At 47.2% G+C, this 26,154-nt stretch overlaps 1 protein-coding gene across 3 annotated transcripts in view; it reads right to left on the reverse strand.

Moving 5' to 3' along the window:
- The window catches only part of PKD1 (polycystin 1, transient receptor potential channel interacting), a 204,593-nt gene that overhangs the window by 47,361 nt on the left and 131,078 nt on the right, over positions 1 to 26,154 (reverse strand). For all 3 annotated transcript variants that reach the window (XM_087878425.1, XM_087878423.1, XM_087878424.1), the window contains exons 27-42: positions 22,265 to 22,435; positions 19,820 to 19,963; positions 18,246 to 18,456; positions 15,552 to 15,678; positions 14,086 to 14,202; positions 12,018 to 12,067; positions 10,899 to 11,101; positions 9,001 to 9,106; positions 8,462 to 8,580; positions 7,706 to 7,908; positions 6,130 to 6,324; positions 5,704 to 5,843; positions 4,300 to 4,427; positions 2,263 to 2,419; positions 799 to 924; positions 505 to 679 (exon numbers count right to left, since the gene is read on the reverse strand). In XM_087878425.1, the coding sequence (XP_087734551.1) occupies positions 505 to 679; positions 799 to 924; positions 2,263 to 2,419; positions 4,300 to 4,427; positions 5,704 to 5,843; positions 6,130 to 6,324; positions 7,706 to 7,908; positions 8,462 to 8,580; positions 9,001 to 9,106; positions 10,899 to 11,101; positions 12,018 to 12,067; positions 14,086 to 14,202; positions 15,552 to 15,678; positions 18,246 to 18,456; positions 19,820 to 19,963; positions 22,265 to 22,435 (2,372 nt within the window). The remainder of the gene's footprint in view (positions 1 to 504; positions 680 to 798; positions 925 to 2,262; positions 2,420 to 4,299; positions 4,428 to 5,703; positions 5,844 to 6,129; positions 6,325 to 7,705; positions 7,909 to 8,461; positions 8,581 to 9,000; positions 9,107 to 10,898; positions 11,102 to 12,017; positions 12,068 to 14,085; positions 14,203 to 15,551; positions 15,679 to 18,245; positions 18,457 to 19,819; positions 19,964 to 22,264; positions 22,436 to 26,154) is intronic.

The following is a 26,154-nucleotide window of genomic DNA, read 5'->3' on the forward strand; positions in this document are numbered from 1 at the left end:
GAAAGTTAAGTTCATTGATTAGCCGATAGGCCACATCAAAATGCAGAATTCCAAGTACAAATTATTAATAAAATCCTAAAAAAACAATTTAAAATGACATTGGAATAAAATATAATCATTTGATATATAGAAATAAGATAAAATTATATTTCAATATCACCCCTACAATCTCCCCCAATCAGTCCCACATATGCCGATCTCAACCAAAGTACTGGGCCGTGTTAAATGTTGTTTTCAAATGCTGGCCGCACATAAGGTACGTGGTTTTAACAGGGGGTTCCCAGTGGGTCATTCTCTGGAAGGTATTCAGACACTGAAGAAAGTTGCTTCCCTTTTTTTCAACCTCCTGACCATCAGAGATCCTCCATTCTTCCGTGGCCCAGAGGAATTAGGGAGTCTCTGGGCCAAAAAAGTCATTGGTTAATCCCGGCCCTGGTTTCTCCTGCAGCGCCAGCCGTCTGCCCTGTACAAGGAAGGAGGAGCAGGGAGAATTTTGGGACTGACCATCATGAGCAGCTGCGGGGTGACCCTCCTGCCAAGGGGGTGCAGCGGGAAGGGAGTGACGGTCACAGCTGGCACGGCGTGTTTTGCCACAGGGAACTCCAGCCGGAGCGTGACGGCAGCATGGAGGTCCAGGACAGGGTGGTACTGGGTCATTTCCACAAAGACTGCCTGGCTCCTGCAAGAGATGGGAAGACGGGTCAAAATATCGCAAAGCAAGGAGCTCTGGTGGGGACAGGGGGAGGTGCAAGCCTGCCTCGGTTTCCCACTTGGGTCTCCTCTGCCCTCATCACCCACCTGTTGCTGATCCAGTTGTCCTGCTGGAGGCCCTGCAGACAAGCGTTGCTTTCTTGGAGAGTCGTTCCCAATTCGTGGATGTAACCCCCGCTGTCGTAGATGGAAAGGTAGCCCCAGTACCAGGCCCTGAAACACAAGGGAGGAGGGGAGTCACGCAGGTCACGCGTGGCCAGAAAAGCCCCTTCTGTGCACCCCAGGATCCTGCTCTAGCCCTCTCCCAGGTCTTTGTAAACCTTTCCAATCACGATAAGCTCAAAAGACTTTGGACAGTTTTCTCCTAAAAGTTTTTCTGCCTTTCCTTCTTTGCTTGGGATTCTTGCCTGACGCTTCTCACCTTCCCTGACTCGTTAGGGTTTGCAAAAAAAGATGCTTCCTTCCGTTTTGTTCCTGGCATAATCTGGGAGGTCCAATCCTGACGCTGCATTCCGCCCTGCAGCCCAAACCCTCTCACCCCATTGGCACCGCAGGTAGTCCTTGACTTACGACCACAATTGAACCCAAAATTGCTGTTGTTAAGTGAGACATTTGTTAAGTGAAGTTTGCCCCGTTTTATGACATTTCTTCCCACAGTTGTTAAGTGAATCACTGCAGTTGTTAAGTTAGTAACCCTGTTGTTAAGTGGATCTGGCTTCCCCATCGACTTTGCCTGTCGGAAGGTCACAAAAGATGGATCATGTAACTGCCGGACAGTGCGACCGTCATAAATGTGAGTCAGTTGCCAAGTGCCTGAATTTCGATCACGTGACCAGGGGGTTGCTGCAAAGGTTGTAACTGGAAAATGGTCACAAGTCACTTTTTTCAGTCCTTTTTTCAGTAACTTTATTTTTTTGAACTTTTATTTCTTATGCACATAATGTAAATGTACATTCTCTTATACATACATATACATATTTTTCTTAAAGAAAGCATAAAAATAAGGCATTTTAATTACATTCGGTGTTGCTCTTCTACCCTTTCTTTTTCCCTCATTTCACAACAAACCTCCTTCTCCTTCTTCCTTTCCCTTCCCTCCCTCCCCTCCTCTCCATTCCACGACAAAGGAGAAAGAAAGGAGAGAGGAGGAGAGGGGGAGAGAGAGAGGAATGGAAGAAAGGGGAAAGGAGAGGAAGAAAGGACGGGACAGGAGTAGGAGAGAAGGTGAGAAAGGGGGGAAAGAGGGGAGGAGCGGGGGAAAGGAAGGGGAAGTAGGAAAGAGGAAGGGGAGGAGGAGGAGTGAGAGAAAGCCGTTGTAACTTTGAGTGGTCACTAAATGAACTGTCGTAAGTCAAGGACTGCCTGTATGGGGAAAATCTGGATAAGGGACTAAGATGCCATCTGTCCTGAGCTCTTGGAGAAGAGGTGGACCACAGATGACGGTAAGCCAGAAGGAAACGCAACCGGTCACACCCAAATAGAGAATGCTTTTTTTTTCCTTTTTACCTGTGCGGGGGAGGGAAAGGAAGGGAAGGGAATGGCTCCACTCACCCAGCCAGGTCAGGAGGAGAGTAGGACCAGAGTGGCCCCAGGTTGTCTGAGGGGCTCTTCCAGCCGGCCGCATAGCTGGTGGTGTCAAAGCTGTTGGAACCGAAAGCGCATCTTCTCTTCGTCCCACTGAGAGCCTCTTCCAGAGAATTCAAGCACCCTGTTGGGAAAAGGAGGCGCCATGTTTTCTCTGCTGGTCCTGCAAATTTGTTTCTTCCTGAATCACCTTCTTCTCCAAAGACAAAACCATCAAACTGCACTATTTCAATGAAGACTCAATCATGAGGGCCAAAGAAAGGTGTCTAAAGATTGAATCATGGCAACCAAACCGAACTTGGGTTTGGTCATCAAGTCACACTCCATTTTGCGTTGATTTCTTGGCAACAACGCCTAACTGGAAGTGTCTGGTTGTTTTTATCCCGAGTGTTTTTTCAACTTCCCAGGTGGGGCTGCCTGGAATTTCCTGTTGCTCTCCTACTCCAGTGACCAGCCAGGTCTGACCCTGCTTAGCTGTCTGGGCGATGCTCCTGATAAGACCTTTTCCCTTGAACCCCTTTATGATTCTCAACTCTGCTCTTCAAACCACAGGCAGATGTCAGCCTCTGCTCTTTCATTGCTTACTTGCTCGGCTGCCATGAAACGGGGGTGGGGGGAACTCTTGGGTTTCTTGGGAGGGGGAAGCAAGCTGGAGGAAAAGAAAGTGAATCTTTGCTTTGCTGTAGCAATTTCTTTGAAGCTGTTAACGTCTCAAGGTCAACGGTCGAGGCGTAGCAAGAGGATGACACTGCCAGACGTTTGCTCCCACATGACCCCTGGAGAAGCTGTGGATTGGATGATTTACGCTGGACAGTTGGGGGGGATGCTTTCTATATGTGATTTTTGCGCCTTTGCTTCAGACCTTGCTTTTCTTCGGTTGCATTCAGTTCTCACTCAGTAAAAGTACCTTTCTCTATGAAAATGGAGTCGGGGTTTTTCTTTCTTGAGTGCTGAAAGGAGGCATGCCTGACATTAAGCAAGGTCTGAAGCGACCAGTACAGGGACTTCATTTGTCTTTCAATGGGACTGAGAAAGGGCCCGCTAGGTTGGGAGTGCCCCCAAAGGAGTGGTGGGACCCCACTCATCTGGCCTAGAGGAAAAGTGTCTAAGAGCTTGGAGGTCCAAGAGTGGCATGCAACCTTGGGGGTGGCTGATGGCTTGAGGTCACTCCCTCTGCCTTTTTCAACTTTCACAATTCTGAACTTTTTAACTCTGCTTTTGATATTTTTTTTAAAAAAAATTGTGTCTCTTTTTATGCTTTTTATTTGTAAACTGCCCAGAGTCCCATAGGTGAGACAGTGGTGTAGAAATTTGACAAATAAAAATAAATAATTTAATAAGAAAGCATGTTCTGATTCAGCCCAAATATCAGGAAAGGTTGCATATTAATGGAATCAAACAGAGGGTCCGTGGTAGTGGTGGGATTCAAATAATTTAACAACCGGTTGTCTGCCCTAATGATTTCTTCCAACAACCAGTTCACCAAACTGCTCAGAAAGTTAACAACCGGCTCTCCCAAAGTGGTGCGAACTGGCTGAATCCCACCACTGGTCCATGGTCAAGAAATCGTAGAGCGGGAGAGATAAAATCTGGAGCATCTGAGCAATCCAGAGAAGAGTCTTTGGTAGAACACGACACACAAATTAAGACTGTGGCAGGGAGGAAACTGCCCGTTTCTTAAACCAATTATTTCTATTCCACACCCGTAACATGGTGCACGGTTACTAATAGCAATAACAATAGCACTTAGCACTTAGTCTTATATACCGCTTCACAGTGCTTTAGAGCCCTCTCTAAGTGGTTTACACAGTCAGCATATTGACCCCAAACAATCTGGGTCTTCGTTTTACTGACCTCAGAAGGATGGAAGGTTGAGTCACCTTTGAGCCTATCAGGATCGAACTCCTGGCAGTTGGCAGAGTTAGCCTGCAATACTGCATTCTAGCCACTGCACCACCAGGGCTCACCACTAAACAGATGAAGCCCCGCTCGCTTCCCACTTACCTTCTTGCACACGGATTTGCCGTAGTTGTGGGACCCCCAGGGTGATACCCGAGCTTCCCTGGACAGACCGGTTTCGGTACAGAAAGGGCAACAGTCCCTGCGTGGTCCAAAGCCAGAAGTCATCCGATCTGCGCCAACATGATGAAGGAGGAAAAGGAGAGAATGACTGTACTCAGCACGGAAGATGCTCGTCCCAATTTCAAAGCCCCTCCTGTCCCTGCCAAGCTCCGTTCCCCCTTGGCTGGAGCTGCACTTTCCATCCTTACCCTCCTACCCTCTCTTCCTGGGCCCAGAAGGTGGTCTCCACTGCAGCCACTGGATTCCAGGCCCAAGAGGGCTGATCTAAGCCCTCCCTGCCTGCTTTGCCATGGGGGCCAAGCAAGGCGGCCCAACCTTCTGCGTGGGGTGAAGTTCAGGCCCTGAACTGTGTGACTGCCCACCCACCCACCCCCCATCCCCTCCTGGCTGCTCTCTCTGTGTCTGCATGGGAGAGAAGCTGGGGCAGTCCTTCCACGGGTCAAACTGAAATGAACCTAATTGCCCACATTCTCAATTTCACTGGCACCTTTTGTTTGTGTTATTTGTCGGTCAGTTTGTCTGTTTGAAAACAAACAAGCAAACATGGCAGGAGACAATATAAGTTCCAGTTCTGAATGTGACTTCCTAGCCTGCCCAATGAATCCTCACTCAAGGTCGGGGGGGGGGGGCAACGGGTTTTAGGGACTGCTTGAAGAGGGCCGAGATGGACAAGAGAGGCTGCTCAAAGGAAGGGAAGGTGCGGCTGCTCAGAAGAGTCACTTTCAGAATCCTGCTAGAAGCAGCTGTTCTACTGATGGACACAGGGACAGGCAGTCCCTCAAATACCGAGGCCTTGATCAGGCCGGGCTGAGAGGTGAGAAGAGCACCTAAAATTTCACCTGAAGCCAAGTGGCAACCAGGGCCGCTCAGGACATCGTGAGGCTTGTCCATCTCGGTTTGAATCCTCTCCCGTCCCAACAGAGAGCAGGAGAACCACTACAGATGATGCCTCCTAGGCTTTGATTTCCTGCAGTCGATCCAGAACGATACCACGATCAAAGATATCAAAGGCTACTGAGAGTTCCAGTAGGGCCAAGATGGTTCCGCCATCCGCATCCCACTTCTACAAGGTTCTTGAACGAGCCTGACCGATGCTGTCTCCAGACCAGGAACCCCACTCCCACCCTCTTCTTCTGCACTCTAAAAAACACCCCAAGCATTGGTCGTTCTTGGGTGTGACCTGTTCTACAGGCACACCCAACAGAGTGAGGGAGGATATTCTGTGGTCGGCTGATCCCTAGGAAGGGATTGATGAAGCTCATTGAAGGAGCATCAAAACGTCTACAAAGCTAAACATGTAAACAGTAGGCCATGCAGCAGAAATACCTCTTAATCTCCAGGAATTGCCTGATGCTAAGCTGCTGCTTGATGGACTTTTGCAAAAGAAACGCCTGGCTGTTGTGTGAAGGCCCACTGTAGTTGGTGAGAAGGATGACCAGCAGGAAGAACATGTAGACAAAGCAGTTCTAGGAGAGACAGAGAAAGGGGACTTGCCATTCTGCTCAGAAGAGCCCAAAGCAGACCCTGCAGACAGGATGCCCGAACCAGGCAGGGAGAGGACATTCCTCTCTGGGATGTGGATGGGGTTGCACGCCCTCCCTCTCACGGCTCCCCTTGAAATCAGGACATCAGGGGCTCCTGCTGCAAGGAGAGGAGGTGACATCAGAGGCCCCATCTCCTCTTTCTCCTCTCGTTGGGCACAATCCCAGGGCTCTGGTCTCCCCTTCCAGGTGACACCTCCCCGCTTTTCACCTTGAGCAGGCTGTGCAGAAGCTTGACCTTTCTGGCTTCCTCTTTGGCCTGGAAAAGAGCAAAGCCCTGAGGGGGCCGGACCTTCCCAATCTTCTCCGAGACGTGTTCCACAAAGGGATGTTCCACCAGGGTGTCGTCCTCCTCGGGGTGCAGACGCTTGGCTACCAGAGAAAAGTAAAGGGCTTCCAGGAGAATCTGCAGGTACAAAAGATCAAAGCCCTGGAGTTGGAGGTGATGTTGCAGAGCACCTAATGCAACCCCCTGCTCAAGGGAAGATCTATTAAGTCGATGCCCTCTTTTTTGGCTAATCCATTACTATTCTAGAGACAGCTCCTGTTCACAAGGCTTGTTGGACCACAAGGGGAATATGCTCCAGGCGCAACTGCCCTGAACAATCTCTGCCTATTCTCCCTTCACAGAACTGGCTCTCTGCCCTTCCGGCCTGGATCTTCCCAAGCAGAAGGTAAAAGGCTGGTCTGTAAATAATTCAGCCCCCAGGTCCAACCAGGAGCCGCAGGAGATCGTTGTAGATTTTAGAAAGAGCCAGCATGGTCAAACTCCACTCAGTATCAAGGATGCAGCTGCAAAAGTGGTCAACAGTATTAAGTATCCGGGGGTGCAAATAACTAACAGTCTGAACTAGTCTCTCTGTACATCATCCTTAGTGAAGTGTGCAAACCAGCGTCTGCATTTCCTGCGTCAGATGAGGAGAGAACATCTTTCTCCTGTCCTGGTCACTTTTTACAGATGCACGATTGAAAGCGTTTTAACAAACTGCATCTCTGTTTGGTTTGGTGGCAGCAGCGCCTCAGAAAGTCCATACAGAGAGTGGTGAGGACAGCGGAGAAGATTATAGGAAGCTCGCTTCCCGTTATTTAGGATACTGCTTATAAGTGCTATGGGCTTAGAGCTCAAAGCATTGTTAGAGGACACCCCCCCCGCCCACACACACAGTCTGTTTCTGCTGCTCCCCTCTGGGAGGAGTTTTCAAAGTATCTATAGCAGGTCTACCAGATTTTGTAACACCTTTGTTCTCTACGCCATCTGTCTGGTATACTCGCAAGTTTTTCTTGCCATGTACATGTATACATCCGAACTAGGCTGTGTTGTTTCTCTGTGTCATATAATATATGTGGGTATATGCATAATTTTGTATTTATTTACTTATTCGGTCATGCTTATGTAGTGTATATTAGAGGTGGAGACCCTTTGAGAGCTGAATGCAATGAAATTTCATTTTAAAGTATGCCGATTAGTGTACATTCAAAGTGACAATGAAGTTATTCTATTATCTATTAGGTAGCTTCCTGAAAACCAAATAAGTTTTGAATTGCAGCAGAAGTTCTCCACAATTTTGACAACTCAGCTTCTCTTGAAGGCGGGAGATAATGGGCAGAAATATTTGTTGGATGCCTACTCGAATTTTAGCAGCACAAACAAACAAAAGATGGAACGTAAAAATGAGGGGGAGGAAAGGAATGGAATGTGGCCAGAGAGAATGGGAACCAACTACCAGAGGGAATTGAGGAGGGAATCTAAAGTGATCTTCTAGGTCTCGTCTTCTGCCAAGACTTACCTTGAGGGGTTCCCAGAGCAAAAAGGAGGAGAGGAAGCTAAAAATCCCTGAGATCAGCCACATGAGGGCCACGCTGGAGCTGAACCCCACTCCGATCCACACGGAGACCCCAAAGCAGACGAGGAGGAGGAGGAGGCTGATGGTGTGTGCCAAGTAGGAGCACCAAGAGGGCAGCAGGCGCTTCCGGAGACTGTGGTCCACAACTGCAGGCAAGAAACAGGGTGGGGAGGTAAATCTTGGCACAATGCCCCAGGTGGCACTGGAAGGTAAGAGCCACACTGAGCAGAGCCTTCCTGCCACTGAAGGTGAGATGAGGCCTGAAGGAATCTAAATGCTGCACCCAACTGCTATCACGGAGTAATTTCAGCATCCTACAGCAACGCAACAAATGTACAAAAGATATGTAAAGTTGATCCCTAATTTTTCTGATTCCCTGCTTGTGGATGCCCCACCAGGGCAAGAATTTAAAGTTAGGGCTTATTTAACCAAGAGACAGAAAAGTGAAACAGTCACAACTGAGTTGCAGGAAGAGGGGAACAGATGCCATCTAGGAAAAAGCCCAACCCAGCTCAGCTCCTGGAGGGCAATTCTAAAACCAGGTTCTCTTGGCATCTTGGCACTAAGATCCCACCAGAAAGGCAGCTGTGAGACGTCCTGCAAGTTAAAAGCATCAGGTCTTTGTAGGCCTTATTCGGAGGGGGTGTGGGAGGCCTGAGGTGTTTTCTCGGGTGGGCCACGGGGCCAGAACTAGGTTACCTGTTCGGGTTGATTTGGCGGAATGATTCAATTCCCGTCCTGGGACTGCCACGCTCTGGCCTTTCTCGTTCAGCCTCTGCAACACGATCGCTTCCATCTTGTCTCCCGGCATGTTTGACCTACCGGAATAATCCAATGCAGGAACGCCTTCAAACATTAGCAGGAAGAAACTAAGACTTTTCAGGTGGGTCTTTGCGGTGGCCTAGAGGTGGAGCTCTTGCCTCACAATCAGGAGGTTGTGAGTTCAATCCTAGGTAGAGGCAGATGTAGGGTCTTCTGCTTGGGCAGGGGGTTGGACTAGATGACCTGAAAGGTCCCTTCCAACTATGTTAATCTGTTAACTGTTAGCCCCTCTTCCTCCTGATTCACCAGGTGGGAGGCCAGGTGCAAGCCAGCCAAGGAAAATCCTACACAATGCACTGCCCCCTTTTCAATATGTTACATCTCACACACACACACAAACTCAACCCAGAAGAGTGGGAGGGGATACTTCTGAGAGCTTCCTCCCTTTCCATCCCTTTCCCTCCCCACAGACTTACAGCCCAGAGAGGAGGTCTGTTTCCACCTTGGGGCAGTTTCCCACTTCCTGAAGATGAGAGATGCCACCAGCTCCATCTGCAAGAATCTGCCGTATCAGATCTTCATCTGTTATGGGAAGAACAAACCAAGTTCTCAGAAATTGGGGAGGAGAGGGAGGAATGATCAAGACACTGGACCACGTCTCCTCCACTCTGCTAGAGAGAACTTCCCCAAGGATGAACTCCAGCACAAGTCCGAAAGCTCAGAAGACTAAACCTCTGGTCTCGGTGACTGACCCAGATTGGATCCTGCAACTTTATCCTGGGACATGTAGATTCACCTTCTGCCAGGCCTGCCTCAGTCTATTCTCTCAGGAAGGTGAGACTCCTGACTCCATGTAGTTGAAGCAAAAGGACTTTTACTGAAAGAAACGTGACTTTTACTGAAGTCACGAGTCTCACCTTCCTGAGAGAGGAGACTGGGGCAGGCCTGACATTAGGTGGAATCTGGTGTTCCTGTCCAAAATACAAAGCTATTCTTTCCAATTCCCAATCCCTCTCCCCATGATAGGTTACAACTCTCTCAGAGGCATCCAAGTATGTTGCGTTAAGTTGGTGAGAGCTGGTCAACGGTCCAACTAGTGAACCCCAAAGAAGCAGACACTCTCGGGATCTTTGAATTCCCCAAAGTATAACTTTATTGGATACACTATCTTGGAACTGCAGAAGTAAAACCAGCTCTGATTTCCCCACTCAAAAGTTCACTTAGTTAAACAATAGGTTCCCTTTCTCCCGACCCCTGGGTGTTCACATTGTCCAATAATAAGACTTCCATTTGTTATGGGAACAGTCCATGTCTCCATCTAATACCTGCAACAGTGACCTTGGCGAGATTCAGGCTTTCACGGTCCGTAGATGAAAGCTTTGCCCCCCTTCCTCCTCCCACCTGAATGGCAAGAAGACGGTGATAGAAGCTCAGAAGAAGTAAAGCGTTTCAATCTTGACCTAGTCCGCCAGCCAGCCGATATGATGCCAGCAAGATGTTTTGAGAAACTCTGAGGTGTCAAACTGGCAACATTCCTTTTGTTCTGACCCAGATCCCCAAACACAACAAATCCTCTGTAGTTGAAGCAATGGTTCCTTTGTCACTCCCCCCTCCCTATATCCCACGTTTGAAGTTATAGTAATAGCACCCAATAAACCCCCGTCCTCCCTCCCCCCTCCTGCCTTTATGGCAGAGCACCGGCAGGGCACCAAGCCAGTGATGGTGGACCTGACACCTTCATTCATGTCTCCTCTGCACAAGCTGGTCTGCAAGTCCTCTGGGTGTCCCTGTCATCCCAGTCACAGGAATCCCCCTTCCCTCTTTCTTTCCTTCCAGTCTGAGAGGTTGGGGGACAACCACTAACACGTTTTGGCCTGGCCTCCTAATATGGGAGAAATCTCCCTCCTGAGGACTCTGGAAACTTTTGGCAGGATGGCCCACTGCACTCAATATGGCTTGATTTGGCTCAGCAAGGTTCAACAAACCAGCGTTTTAAAACCTTGATTTAGCGGTGGGTGTGAATAACATGTGAAGCTCAGAGTTTTTCCTGGCTCAACATTGCAAAGCCCTTTCTAATGCAGAGATATCTCAGAAAGAGAAGCTCCAAGATGTGGTCAAAAAAAGGGCATGATGGTGCAATCGAGGTTCTGCCTTTTTGTATTGTGCACCACACACATGATGCGTATAAAAATCTGACGGAGCTTCAATCCCCTTGCAGATACCCTGAGAAGTTGTCAGAGCCCCTCTTGCTCTTTCTCTCGTGGCCCCTCTGATTCTTCACACAAGGTCTCCGTAAGGGCCAATTCTACACCAGATGTCAAAGTCCCTTGCAAGCCCCCAGTGAACTTCAGTGGCTTCTCCTCCCCCTCCTTACCGGAAGCGGAGAAGTATCTGGCTTGAGCCTGGGGAAAGGCCGGTGTCAGGCCGTCCCCCTCAGGGGCCAAAGGAGCCTCCAGGCCGAGATGACGACTGGTCCGCCCTCTTTTCAGCTTCTGGATGGTGTTGCCCATGATGGATGGGTCACTGAGCAGATCTGGCCAGTTGATCAGGGCTTCGTTGGACTGCCACCGGATCAGGCTGGTACCGGACAAACATTGAACAGAGGGAAGCTAAGAACTCCAAGAACTCCACCTACAGCTCTCTGGCTGCTTCCCCTGCCTCCAAATCTGATCTCAAGATTTGTACAAGTAGTTCTCGACTTACGACTGGTCACTCAATGAGCTTCGAAGTTATGACGGACCTCCCAAAAGGTACTTACCACCCGCAATCCCTCCCCCTCCACTGGACAGTAAAACGGGTCCTCATTTTACTGACTTCAGAAGGATGGAAAGCTAAGTCAACCTTGAGCCTATCAGGATCGAACTCCTGGCAGTTGGCAGAGTTATCCTGCAATATTGCATTCTAGCCACTGCGCCACCAGGACTCACCACTAAACAGATGAAGCCCCACTTGCTTCCCACTTAGCTTCTTGCACACGGATTTGCCACAGTCGTGGGACCCCCAGGGCGATACCTGAGCTTCCCCGGGCAGACGGGTTTTGGTACAGAAAGGGCAACAGTCCCTGCATGGCCCAAAGCCACGCAATCCCTCCCCCTCCACTGGGCATTTGGCAACCAGCTCAACTTTGTGGCTGTTTGCAGCATCCTGAGTTCACAATTTTCAACATTTTTTTTCCAGTTTCCAGCATTTACTACTGATTTTTGGCAAAAAAACCCCACCCATTCACTGGATAAAACAGATTTGCTTAACGACCACTTCAAGATCATTACAAAAAGAGTTGTAAAATTGGGCATGGTCACGTGGTGACCTGCTTAACGACCACAATGACTTAACACCGTAATTCTGGGCTCAATTACAATCCAGGGCAATTTTTCTCAGCCTTGTTCCCATATGACTAAGCTCTACTTGCAAACAGCAGGTGGCAGCACTGAGCCAAGCTTGGCTGCTCTTAAAAGGCTAAGCTGTTGGTAAAGAGAAGGCAAGGAGGACCTACCTTTTCGAGTCATCCAGGATCAAATCGGTTTTGGTCTCCTCTGAAAAAGCCTAGAAAGGAAGAGCGAGTGAAAGGGACAAGGGTTTCGTCCTTCAGATGCCCTTTCGAGACAAGGACAATCGAGAGCATCCTGTCCCATGGCTTGAATGAATGTCACGTCATTCCCCTTTAGCCCGACCGTGTCGCAACAGCCCTGTGAGGTGGGCCGGTGAAGAACGGCTGAGGCTCTGGAGGCTGACTAGCTGCGCATGTGCGCTGCTTTTATTCATTTCACTAAATATTTCCTGTTTTTTAATTTCAGCGAGGGCTTAGACGGCCATCAAACAGGAGATTGGACAGCCGTTTGGCCCAAATGGTATAGGATCTCCTGCTTGAGCAGGAGATCGGACTAGATGACCTCCGGGGTCCCTTCCAACTTGTTATTCTGTTATACCCTATTACTGTCTGGTTTGGAAGCATTACTGCTTCGGACAGGAAGGCTGTGCAGAGAGTGGTGAGGATGGGACTTCCCTCTATCCGAGACATATAAGCGATGCTTGACTAAGGTCTGGAATATTATCTGGGATGCCACACATCCTCTCCAATGTGACTGGTTTTCTTTGTTACCTTCTGGGAAGCAGAACAACTAGTTCTGTAATAGCTTTGTTAAGAGCAGGCATCAGAATTTCATTTTTTAATCTTTGCCAGTGTGTTCACAGAAAAAAGAGACAATAAAGGGTCTGGTCTGGTCTAGTCCTGTCCTGTCCTGTCCTGTCCTTCATGGCTTGGGACCAGGTTACTTAAGGGACCATCTTCTCCGGTGGTTTCTGCCGTCCAAATTGGTTGGACAGGTTGGGCACATTACGGGTCCCACCAGCCAAAAAATAGGGACAGGAGACGTGCCTTCTCTGCTCTAGCCTCTGCCGTCTGGAACATTCTCCCCTCAGAGTTGAGGAGGACCCCAACTCTCTTGGCCTTCCATAAGGCCTTGAAGACCTGGCTTTGTGCCCGGCCCTGGGGCACAAGGGCCCCGTTTCATAGCTATATTGACCTCTATGGGTTTTTTTCTCAGCTTCTATCTATCTATCTATCTATCTATCTATCTATCTATCTATCTATCTATCTATCTATCTGTCTGTCTGTCTGTCTGTCTGTCTGTCTCTCTCTCTCTCTCTCTCTACCTATCTCTATCTATCTTTCTGTCTGTCTATATCTATCTATCTCTATCTATCTATCTGTCTATCTATCTATCTATCTATCTATCTATCTATCTATCTATCTATCTATTTATCTATCTATCTCTCCATCTCTCTCTCTCTCTCTATTTATTTATTTGTTTGTTTGTTTGTTTGTTTGTTCGTTCAATTTATATGCCGCCCTCCTCCGAAGATTCAGGGCGGCTTACAATGAACTTATAGCAATAGCCTTCATTCTTCTGTATATACCTGCTTATTAGGGCTTTTGGCCCCCCATAAGTGGTGTTTCTACAAAGTCACCTTATTGCCCCCACAATCTGGGTCCTCAATTTACCTACCTCGGAAGGATGGAAGGATGAGTCAACTTTGAGCCTGCTGAGATTTGAACTTGCACTAATTGCAGGCAGCTGGCAGCTAAGTGCTACATAACAGCACTTAGTCCGCTGCACCACTAAGGCTCTTTTTCCATCCATCTCTCTCTCTCTCTCTCTCTCTCTCTCTCTCTCTCTATCTATCTATCTATCTATCTCCATCCATATCTATCGATCTATCTATCATCTATCTATCTATCTATCTATCTATCTATCTATCTATCTATCTATCTATCTATCTTTTGCAATGTATTATAATTGTTTTTAATTTTTTTATGATGGTTCACCCCCCCCCGAGTCCCCTTTGCCAGAGATGGGGGAGGGGTTTAATAGAAATTAATGCCTGGCTCCTTCTTTGCTCTCCTCCAGGGACAGCCATCTCTGAAAGGGTCCCTGAGAAGATGGCTTCCTGGCCAACCAGAAGGAAATACTGCAGAGGCAGAAGAAAAGATTCCCAGGACCTGCTACACTGAGGTTGCAGGGGAGCGTGGAGAGAAAAGGGGAAGCCCTGATGCTCCTCACCTCTGTCCGAAGGCCAGGGAAGGTGATGAAGGAGCTCTCCAGAAGGGATGAGTCCAGGTAGTTGTCGATCTCCAGGGACTGCTGGTCTGAATGGGCCAGAGACTGACTGATGTTCACCTGCAGGAGAGAAGGCTGCTTGAGGGAGGAAGTTGGGATTACCACGGGGGAGAGGGGGGGACATAAATTTAAATCTGCCTCAATTTGTCCCAAAGGTGCTTTTTCAAAAGGCAACTGGACTTTGTTCTTCCTTGAAGACATTTTGCTTCTCATCCCGGAAGCTTCTTCAGTTCTGAATGGATGGTGGAGAATTCTACCAGAACTGAAGAAGCTTCTTGGATGAGAAGAGAAACATCTTCAAGGAAAAACCAAAGAAGTCCTGTTGCCTTTTGAAAAAGGACCTTTGAGACAACCATGACTCGGATGTCTGAGAATCTGATGCACACTCCCGTTGCGAACTGGTAGTAAAGGTAAGTAGAACCCACCCCTGGTCTGTGTGTACACATACATACACACACACATACACTAACATGACAATATGTATATACACACATACTCTGCTAAAAGTAAAAGTACAATAAGTAAACTGCAAAATCTCCGGACTGCGTACACAAGATTTATAAGCCAACTGGCATAGATTACCATTTTCAATGTCAGTGCCCACTTAGGCTTTAGACTAAAAATATTTGAAGAAAGTTGGACAAATCAGCTTAAGATCTTTCATAATGAATGCTGCTGCTGATGTTGGTTTATTGCCCTTATTTTTCCAAGGCATCAAAATTGATGCAACGTAGGAAATTAAACCCATTGCTATTTTTAGCTGCCAAGTTTCTTATTACAAAACAATGGAAAAAATATTTTTTCAATTGGAACATCACTATTTAAAAATCTGGAAAATTGCTATAAAAATTTAACTGTTGAGAGTCCTTGGAGATTCCTGTAGTGTCATTAGAATCAACAAAAGAAAGTGCAAGTGTTACAAGACAGCAAATCCCAACAGCTTTATTCCAAGGAGATTGAAGTTTGAGCAACTTCTGAAACTAAATATCTTTCAGAGTTGTCTGTGGAGATTCTCAGTCATCCGGGCCATGGTTGCCCCAAAGATGATTTTTCAAGAGGCAACTGGACTTTCTTTGGTTTTCCTTGAAGACGTTTCGCTTCTTATCCAAGAAGCTTCTTCAGCTCTGAATGGATGGTGGAGAATGGAAGGATTTAGCAAAGAATATAAATCTTTCCATTTTCTACTATTCAGTCAGAACTGAAGAAGCTTCTTGGATGAGAAGAGAACTATCTTCAAGGAAAAAGTCCAGTTGCCTTTTGAAAAAGCATCTTTGGGACATCTTTAAGAGTTGGGGGGCATTGTGGAACCCCTAAGACAAACCTTCCCTGTCCATTCTTTTGGGCTCCCCAGGTAGCAGGGCTGTTCTGAACTCCACACATGTTTTAAATGGACTCTCTTCCATCGTTACCTTGCTCCGTGCCATCCGGAATAGGAACAGGAGAAGTAGGTACAGAGGATAAACGACCAAACTGGAAACCAAGCCAACCAAGACTGTCTCGCCATTAACCGGGATCAGGGTGGAGATGGGCACCTGACTAAAAACAGACCAAAAAAAAAGTGTCAATTGGAAGCTGTTTGTCCGTCTGTTAATAAGACTCCAGAAAATGTAGATGGTACTTTCCTATAAATGCTGTATATTGTCCTAAATCAGGGGTCAGCAACCTGCAGCTCTGGAGCCGCATGTGGCTCTTTCATCCCTCTGCTGCCTGTCGCTCAAAATATGCATCACAACTGCCAACGTGCGACACCCACCGACACACAATTTATTGAGCTTTTCAACCCCCTGTAGGCCAACCATGGATAAATCCAAGAAAAGAAAAGTTTTAGGGAAAAAAAAGAACGTTTAATTCAACTACATATGCTAGTTTTGTGGCTGCTCAAGAAATAGTCAGGGAAGGGAAAGGTTTTGTGGCTCCCGGTGTTTTCTTTTCTGTGGGAAACGGGTCCAAATGGCTCTTTGAGCGTTTAAGGTTGCAGACCTCTGTCCTAAACTGTTAGGGGGAAAGGAACTTTTCCTGCTTCTGGGGGAGCCTGAGCAGCAGCTGCTGTTTTAGGAATCTTTCAACCTCATTATGTTGGGAGAATAAAATGGGTGGCTCAGATGACGGGGGCTAGGCTCAGTAGTTTGGCTTTATTAACTGTATGAAAAGTAATAATTTATATAGTAATATTATTATTTAATGCTAGAAATATACTGCAGTTCCAGATTTGCAAACTTGGATCATTGAAACAGATTAGTTTGTTTTTTTTAAAGAATGGACTCTGTATGGATGAAATGGGAAGATCAGTCAATCAATGCTGTCCCAGGCAGCTATGCTAATGACACGTTTAAAAATGAAGCTGCTTAATTTCCTGCATATAGTAGGAAGTTACATATTTCGGTTTTGTTTTTGTGTTTCTTTCTCTCTGCAGTTTCTTTCCCTTTTTATATTAAAAACAATAAATTTTAAGAAGAGAGATTGTTCACGTACGATAAAACAAAAACAAGAGTATCCCAGCGGGTTTTACACTTAGTGTCCTGCGCAGAGGTTGCACCAGTCTAGATTTAAGCCTGTGGGCATCAAGACAGCAGGAAGGCCCTTTTGCAGAGAGGGGACGCCCAGCGGGTCAATTTTCTGAACTGAGTGGGAGGAAAGGAGGCACCCAGCTGCCTTCCTCTGCCCTTCTTCTCTTCTTCCATTACGCCCAGGAAAAAAAAAGAAAAGGACACCAAGGCTTGCGAGGAGACTTCCAGGTTCCTTCAGGATCTTGCTGACCAGCCAAAATTTGCCACGAACGATAACATTTAATGTAGCCAAGAGGGGGGATTGTTAAACATGGCAGAATGTCAGAGTATGAATATTCATAGACTGGAATAGGCACCAGATCAGCCAATGGGAGCTGTTTGAATAGGCACGGTAACAGGTCAGCCAATGGGGACTGTTTGGAAACTGAAACAGAGCATTTGTTTGTATGGGGCCATAAGAGACAGTTTGGAGCCTGGGCGTGGCTTAGACTTGCTGAACTGTATATAAGAGTTGGTTTGGCCTCTGTAATGGGAGCCTCTGTGCAATATATTAGCCTCTGTATCTCTCTACTCTGTATCTGAATATTGCTTCTGTGTTCCTGATATTGTATGCTGAATTCTCCTCTATGGAATTGTACATAAAGAAGTTTCTTATATAATTTAAATCCTGCCGAATTGTCTGATTGTGTGTGCTGCAACAAACTCTGACACAGAGTTATCTTATTTAAATTAAGATTTATCCATTCAAATTAAGTTGTTGTAAATCTTGCCCTGCCTTGAGCACACAGCCCTTTGCATTGGACTCAAAAGCTTGAAGATGGTGCAAACACTCGTTCTGGGACAGGAAGCCCTCCGTCTCTTCCCGTTTGGAGCCCCTTGGCTGATGCCTGCTGCTCTTCTCCCCAGAACCAACGTCTGTCTTTCCTGTCTCTGGAGATTCATCCAGGTCATGATTGTCCCAAAGGTGCTTTTTTTTTTCAAGAGGCAACTGGACTTTCTTTGTTTTTCCTTGAAGGCTTTTCGCTTCTCATCCAAGAAGCTTCTTCAGTTCTTCTTCAGTCAGAACTAAAGAAGCTTCTTGGATGAGAAAGAGAAACATCTTCAAGGAAAAACAAAGGAAGTCCAGTTGCCTCTCGAAAAAAAAGCACCTTTGGATCTTTCATTCATCTTCCTTCCACTCAGGGCAGGACTACTCAAGCTGGGCTCCAGTATCTATCCAGACCCCCTTTGGACTGGAGAGGGGGCCCTGCAGGTAATTGCTGCTAAGATAGGGAAGGCTCTCCTGGGCTGGCTCTGGGGCACATAAAGACCCAGAGAGAGATTTACGGATGTTCTTCTGTTGTCAGTGAAGGCCACGGCCTCCTGAGCAGTTTAAACAGGAACCATGAGGGAAACATGGGAAAGTCACCCCTTTAGGAACTGGGGGGCTAAATTGAATTCTGAAGAGGAAGAACAATTCGGGGCTGACATTTTTGGACCTTTCTTCTTCCCTCTTTCATTCAATCTTGTGCAGAGATTCTGGAAGGTTCTTCTTTCGATGGAAGTAGAGCAGAGAAGGACCTGGCACTTGGAGCACATCTGATGCTGGTGGCTCACCTGAAGTTGGCATCTGCCACAACCCCGTACCACACGGCATTGGCACAGAGGAAGAGGAAGATGAGGAGGCAGCAGCATGATGCTCTTTGGACCCGGGTGAAGCGACTGCGTGGGGGCCGGTCCCACAGCGAGAGCCAGACGTGCCTCTCAAAGAAACCCCGCTGCAGCTCGCCAATGAAGATCCGGAAGAAGCTCCTCAGGTCTGCCTCACCTGTGGAGAAAGAGAAACGGGTGAATACCTGCAGGGAGGCTGTAGAACAGGAGTGGGGAACTGTAGAGCACGGCCAGCTCAGGAATTCTGGGAGCTGAAGTCCACAAAGGGCCATCGTTCCCCACCCCTGAGGTAGAGCATGAAGCAGTAGAGCAGAGGTCTTCAAACTTGGCAGCTTTAAGACTTGTGGACCAACTCCCAGAATTCTCCAGCCAGCTGGCTGGAGAATTCTGGGAGTTGAAGTCCACAAGTCTTAAAGCTGCCAAGTTTGAAGACCTCTGCAGTAGAGGCTATGGAAGACTCTCCTCCTGTTGCCCGTGCCTTACAGGGATACACCATCCACAAGAATGGGAATCTGCTGGAGGAGACTGGCCTGGGCTTGTCCTCACTCCAATCCACTCCACCTGAGGGATCATTGGTGCTCCTTTCAGCCTTAAAGGACCTCTTGCTAAAGAGTGTTGCTCTCTCACGTTCAGCCCTTTTGTGTTTCCCTTCCCACAAAAGGGGCATCTGCTCTGGGGCAGCCATTTTGCCCTTGCTGTGGAGACTCAAGCCAAGCATGGCTATTAGTTCGCTCAGGCTGGATCCCTCTGGATCCTCCTTCCTCTTCCACTAAGCCAGTTTCCCTCCCTCCCTCCCTCCCTCCCTCCCTCCCTCTCTCATCTATCTATCTATCTATCTATCTATCTATCTATCTATCTATCTATCTATCTATCTATCTTTTGTCTTTTAATGATCCCTTGCATCAGGGTGGAGTCAGGGCAACTGAATGGAGCTGAGTGTTTACTGGCCAGATGCCCTTCCTGTCACCAATGCAGAGTTCGCAGCTGATTGTGCTCAGAGAGAGAAATATCTGCCACTACCTAGGATCGAACTCACAGCCTCCTGATTGTGAGACGAGAGCTCCACCTCTAGGCCACTGCACCACTCATCTATCATCCATCCATTTCTCCCTCCCTCCCTCCCTCCCTCCCTCCCTCCCCACCTCTATATCTCCAGATATCTATGTCTGTCTGTCTGTCTGTCTGTCTGTCTGTCTGTCTGTCTGTCTATCTATCTATCTATCTATCTATCTATCTTTTGCAATGTATTGTAATTACAATGTACAATGTAATGTACATATGCTGCCCATTTCACTGTTACAGCGACTTGGGATGGCCTTACAGCATGATTAAAAAGGTAACCCAAAAGAATTAAAACTTAAGGAAGATTAAATGAAGGCTAAGAACCAAGAGGAGAGGGAACGTGGGGGGTGGGGACCTTTTCTCTATCCAGGCAGCCACCCCCACTGTGGAGCTCCCCAGCTGGGGCAAAGCAGTGACACAGCAGAGGCTCCGGTGCCGGCTGACGCTGTCCCACTCACTGGCAGCAAAGACCTCCTTCTCCACCAGGCCGTCGTTCTCCAGGCTGTCCACAGACAGCCAGTCGTTCACCAAGAAGTGGTAGCTCTTGTAGGTCTGCAAGTCCCTGACAATGACATGCTGCAGAAACCAAGCTGGGCTGAGCCCTGAAAAGCAGAAGGCAGAAGGAGAGACGGTTCAGCCAGGCCAGATGTCTGTGGAGATTCTCCATCATTCAGGTCCTGGTTGTCCCAAAGGTGCTTTTTCAGGAGGCAACTGGACTTTCTTTGGTTTTCCTTGAATACGACCCATTTGCACCACTCAGGTGACCCTGAGGACACAGATAAACCTCCAAGTGGCCTCAACGACCCTCTAAAAGGATGCAAATGTCCAGCTGTCTGCAAGGAGTATAAATCCTTCCGTTCCCCACTGTCCTGTCAGAGCTGAAGAAGCTTCTTGGATGAGAAGCGAAACGTCTTCAAAGGAAAAGAAGAATAAGAAAGTCCAGTTGCCTCCTGAAAAAGCACCTTTGGGTTTAGCCAGGCCATTTTCTGAGTCCCCTTCCTATCACCAGGCTTTGGAAATGGCCACTAAGAATATCTGCCTCCTCTCCTCTCCTCCCACCCTCTCCCCCCCACCCCCAGCAGCTTTGCAAGGTGCGAATTCTCCCTTTATCAGTCTTTATCGCTCAGGCAGTGTTAACAAGTCAGAACTTTTTACTTGTTCTCTAAAGGCAGGGTCTCCAACCTTGGCAACTTTAAGACTGGTGGACTTCAACTCCCAGAGTTCCTCAGCCAGCAAAGCTGGTTGAGGAATTCTGGGAGTTGAAGTCCACCAGTCTTAAAGTTGCCAAGGTTGGAGAGCTGGTTGAGGAATTCTGGGAGTTGAAGTCCACCAGTCTTAAAGTTGCCAAGGTTGGAGAGCTGGCTGAGGAATTCTGGGAATTGAAGTCCACCAGTCTTAAAGTTGCCAAGGTTGGAGACCCCTGCTCTAAGCTAACCTTTCTGGGTTTGTGGACTGTCAGCGGTGGGGTGTGTGTGTGTGAGAGAGAGAGGGGGGTGGTGGTTCTGCACAAGCAGCACACGGCCCAGTTCCAAACAGGCCACGGCCCAGCACCTGCTCTAAGAGTCACTTGAACAGTGCAATAAGCAGTATATAAATGTAAGAATAAATACACAAATAAATCCTGGGCTTCAACTTATGGAAAGAGCCAAAGGGAAACAGTCACTCCAATGGCTGGATTTACACAATAGGCTTGGCTAAAAAGAAGGGGCTAAATGTCGGCATCCTATGGGAACCCAGCCATTTCTCAGCAGGTTGTGTGAACCGTGTCAATGTGTTGAGTGGACTTGTTCGTGCATCACGTGACACCCAAAGATAGCCACTGTCTTAAGTTAACTTGGTCTAGTGGGGTTCGGCAGGTTGTGTGGGAAAAAGGAGGAGAGGGAGACAAAATTAAAGATGGGCTGCCAAGCAAAGGAATACATGTTTATTGACAGATGAGAACCGACAATACCTTGGAGACAGACATTTATCGTTATAAATTAAAAAGCAATAGAATTAACAATAACACTTAGACTTCTATACTGCTTCACAGTGCTTTACAGCCCTTTCTAAGCAGTTTACAGAGTCAGTGTTGTGGCTCCGTTATCTGAGCCTGTGTCATCGGCAGGAGAGGATTCCGAGAGTGAAGGAGAGGAGTTGGCAAGGCTTCCCTCTCCAGGACCCTCCTCTCTGGCAATGCCTTTGGTGTCCGCCGAAGGGCAAGAGATAGGCCCGGGGCCAAGCACGTCCACGCAGCCACAGGTGGACAGTAATGAGGGAGATGAGTCTTGGCTGGATCCGCAGCAGCATCGCAGAGATATGCGCGCGCAACAGAAGAAGAGGCATGCCAGAGATTAAGCTGAGTCACTGGACCCATCCCATAGGGTATAAAAGGGGGTGAGGTGGCCATTCAGACTCTGTGACGGACAAAACTAACTACTATCAAGTCACATTGCATCTTTGGAAACAGCATTATCTGCCTTGGATTTAATTACGGACTGGACAATTCTTGAACTGTGTGTATCTTGTTTATGAGTAAAGTTCTTGGCAAGCAGCTACTGGGTTGCTGCCAAGCCTCTTATCGGAAGAATTGGTTGTTTGCCAGTTTATTTAACCCCTGGCTGTCTGTTTGTGTGCGTGTGTGAGACGGGGACAGAACAGTCAGCATCTTGCCCCCATCAATCTGGGTCCTCATTTTACCGAATTCGGAAGGATGGTAGTCAACCTTGAATCGGTCAGGATTGAACTGGCAGTTGGCAGAATTAGCCTGCAATACTGAATTCTAACCACTGCGCCACCATGGCTCTCTTGACCAATGAAGACCAATGAAAAGCAGGGATTCCTTGCCCTTGACTACATGTTGAACCGTAAGTTCTGTACTCCAGCTGCCCAGCTAACCTCAATACCTTGTCGCATTTATTCACCTTTATTGTCGTGCCAGATCCGGATCTTCCACACGCTGCCTAGGTTCCGCTCTGTGGCCATCTGGAAGATGTCGAGACTGTTGCGCCGAAAGGCATTCTCATCATCCAGGTGTCTGTGCCCAGATTTGCTATCCATCCCATACAAAGTGATCCCCACGTGGGCTGTCGTCCCTGGAAAAAAAAGCAAGGAAGGGAGGGAGGAGAGAAGGGAAGGGAAGGGAAGGGAAGGGGAGGGGAGGGGAGGGAAGGGAAAGGAAGGAAGGAAGGAAGGAAGGGGAAGGAGAAGGAGAAGGAGAAGGAGAAGGAGAAGGAGAAGGAGAAGGAGAAGGAGAAGGAAAGTAGGTTTAAATTGCAATTCTCTAAGTACCTCCTCAAGAGCTTTACCAGAGCACCTTATAATGTACAAAGGGGTCCCAGATCTGCCACTTGAATCAAGATTTGAAGCTGGCAGTTGGAACACAGCTGGGGCACTGCTATCCTGATCACAAAATCATCACCATGGAAAATATTTTAATCATCCTGATTTCTACCACCTCAGTTTAAAGACCTTGGAACAGATGGAGAAGATGATGGAAATAATAAATAAATGTTAACTCTTTCATTTACTTTTCATGTCGACATCATTCATTCATTCATTTATGTACGTACGTATACACATACGGACAAAACCCAAAATACACAACAGGTGTGAGAACTGCATCCCTGGAGTTGTTGAAAGCTGAGCAGCCAGCCCATTACTTATATCGTGTGGTGGTCTCAAAGAATTTAGAATGGGAACCTCAGCTTCCACCTCTAAATCCCAAAACAGCATTCCAGTGTAATGTCTAAAGGTTGAATCATGGCAACTGGACCAAATTTTGTTAATCTGAGACGTCTCGTTGCGCATCCAAGCAACTTCATCAGTCAGAGCAAAATTAGTTAGGCAGAGAGTCAGAGAGTCGTTGGAATGTACCAACTCTTGCCAAACCAACTTCAGAAATTTCTCCCCACAATGGCTTGCAATATGTCAGTGAAGACTCAATCATCCAGGCCAAAAGGGGTCTAAAGGTTGAATCATGGCTACCGGACCAAAATCTGTTAATCTGAGACGTCTCGTTGCTCATCCAAGTGGAATGGAAGCGCTGAATGGAAGAGAAGGGCAGTCAACTATTGTGTCCGATCGGCCATCCAACTGCTTCAGCCTTACTTCGCTTTGATGGCATCCTGCCATAAAAAGGGAGGAGGAGGGGAGGAGGGGAATGTCGGGAGGGGGGATGACAAGATCCAGAGGTGTCAACCGGAGACAATGGTTGAAAGATCCAAGGACACAGGCGTGGGAATGGAATGCAAACACCCACCAAAGAGGCGCCAAACTTTAGAATTGTTACCCAAAACATCTAGTTTGAATACCATTGGACATTTAAGAAATGATCAGCGTGGGTGGGTGGGGGAAGGGGCTTGGAGAAAGGAAAATCATTGGGTTTACGTGGGAATATTCAGATCTGGTTTTGCTTACATTGTAACCATTTGGCTTTAGTAAAAGTATACTTTGCTGCAAATGGAGTTGAGGGTTTTTCTTTCCTAATCGCCCAACCTGGAACAGCCTGACAGATGGCTTTATCAGATCTCAGGATGTGGCCTGGGTGATAGTGAATTCCCTTTGCAACTTTATGGTGGAACAGATGTTGGTGCAATTCCAATTACCCCCTCACTAGGAGAAGGGTAAAAATTATACAAAGCACATGTCATGTATGTACACGCCCATACATTTAAACTGCATAATATGTATTCTATTGCCAGCCAAGACTCCCCATAACTTCCAAAACTCACCCAGCCTAGTTCTGTAACTAAGTATTACAGAGAGACCCATCAAAGCACTTCAGTGAACAAGGACAACCATTTGCTCATGAGGTTTTCTCCTTGGATATCACAAGGCAAGGGTTTGGGTTTTTTTTAAAAAAAATAAAATAAAATAAAAGGACAAAAAATAAGAGCTTACATCAGCCCCAAATGCTGTTGACAGCAGATGTAAGATGGCAGACTTTTTAATGTTTTTCTTCTGCCAACCGAAATCTAAAGTCAATAGAAAGTCTCATTTCCCATCACACATTACAGCTGTTGGCAGCTGCAGAGTTTATTCAGGGGAAAAACAAGCCATTCCACAGCTATGGGACAATCATTTCAGAACGTTACAAAACTATGAACAAGCTTTCAAATTTGCCAGACACGCTCCCCAAGCTGGTGTGAAACAAATTCTAGGCTGCTTTAACAGAGGGATACAATCAAGTGAGGTACTAATACCACTCAATAAGGCCTTAGTAAGGCCACACTTGGAATTCTGCATCCAGTTTTAGTCACCACATTATAAAAAAGTTGTTGAGACTTTGGAAAGACTGCAGAGAAGAGCAACTAAGATGATTAAAGGCCCGGAGACTAAGATACATGAAGAACAGTTGCAGGATTTGGGTATGGCTAGTCTAGAGAAAAAGGGACACAGTGGCTCAGTGGCTAAGACGCTGAGCTTGTCGATCGAAAGGACGGCAGTTCAGCAGTTCGAATCCCTAGTGCCACGAAACGGGGTGAGCTCCCATTACTTGTCTCAGCTTCTGCCAACCTAGCAGTTCGAAAGCACATAAAAAAATGCAAGGAGAAAAATAGGGACCACCTTTGGTGGGAAGGTAACAGCGTTCTGTGCGCCTTTGGCATTGAGTCATGCCAGCCACATGACCACGGAGACGTCTTCGGACAGCGCTGGCTCTTCGGCTTTGAAATGGAGATGAGCACCGTCCCCTAGAGTCAGGAATGACTAGCACATATGTGCGAGGGGAACCTTTACATTTACCTTTATGGCTAGAGAAAAGAAGGACTAGGAGAGACATGATAGCAGTATTCCAGTATTTAAAGGGCTGCCACAAAGAATTGGGGGGGTGGGGGGAGAGAAACTTATTTTCCAAAGCACATGAAGGCTGGACAAGAAACAATGGATGGAAACGAATTAAGGAGAGAAACAACCTGGAATTAAGGAGAAATAGTGAGAACAATCAACCAGAAGCTGTGGGTGCACCATCACTGGAGGCTTTTAAGAAGAGATTGTCAAGCCACTTGTCTGGAGTTATATAGGGCATAGGGCCTCCTGCTTGAGCAGGGGGTTGGACTAGAAGACCTCTAAGTTCCCTTCCAACTCTGTTATTTTGTTCTTCTGTTAAATCTTGGGCCTGATGGTCTTGTCTCAAAGCCTGTTGGTGACATTTGGGCTAATTTGAGAAAAGAGATGGTGTAGGGATTACTCCCCAGGAAGCTTGCTCCTAAGCAGAAATTCGTTGCCAGACAATTCAGAGGTTTTTTGTTTTTTTTAAACTTTGGCAAATACAGGAATCTACTTTTCTACGGGGCACTTCCTTTGCAGGATCAGATTGCAGGGACATTGGAGCAGCCACTACCCCATTTGTGTGAGCCTGGGACTGTTGCCTCTCCAAACAGGAGCGCCGGATCCAATAGTCATTATCTTGCCAATATTCTAATGGGAGGGGATATTTGTTCTGGAGGTTTCCCCACAGAGGATGCCTGTGTTCCTTAACAGCTGCCAGATGTTCTCCATTCTGCCCTTGCTTACTGGACTCCAGGATATAGAACTAGAGAGAGAGGGATTTTTCCAGTCCGCTGCCCTTCGGATATGTTAAGATTGCTGTTAAAGCTTTCTCCAGATAGTCCAGGTCCAAATTAAGGGTTGGCCATTATATGCCAAAAAATCTAGAGAGCATCATGCCAAGCAGGACTCACAGTTACTGCAACCAAAAGTACCGTAATTCTTTCACACATGATTCTCAGAGTTCTTCTTCAACAAGATTTATTAAGACGGATAGAGTATAGATTTTAGCAACTAAAATCTATACTCTATTTCCAGTTTTGAC

This window comes from Pantherophis guttatus, chromosome 14 (assembly GCF_059756535.1).
Source record: "Pantherophis guttatus breed Tessera chromosome 14, ASM5975653v1, whole genome shotgun sequence".
NCBI classification, from domain to species: Eukaryota; Metazoa; Chordata; class Lepidosauria; order Squamata; family Colubridae; genus Pantherophis; species Pantherophis guttatus.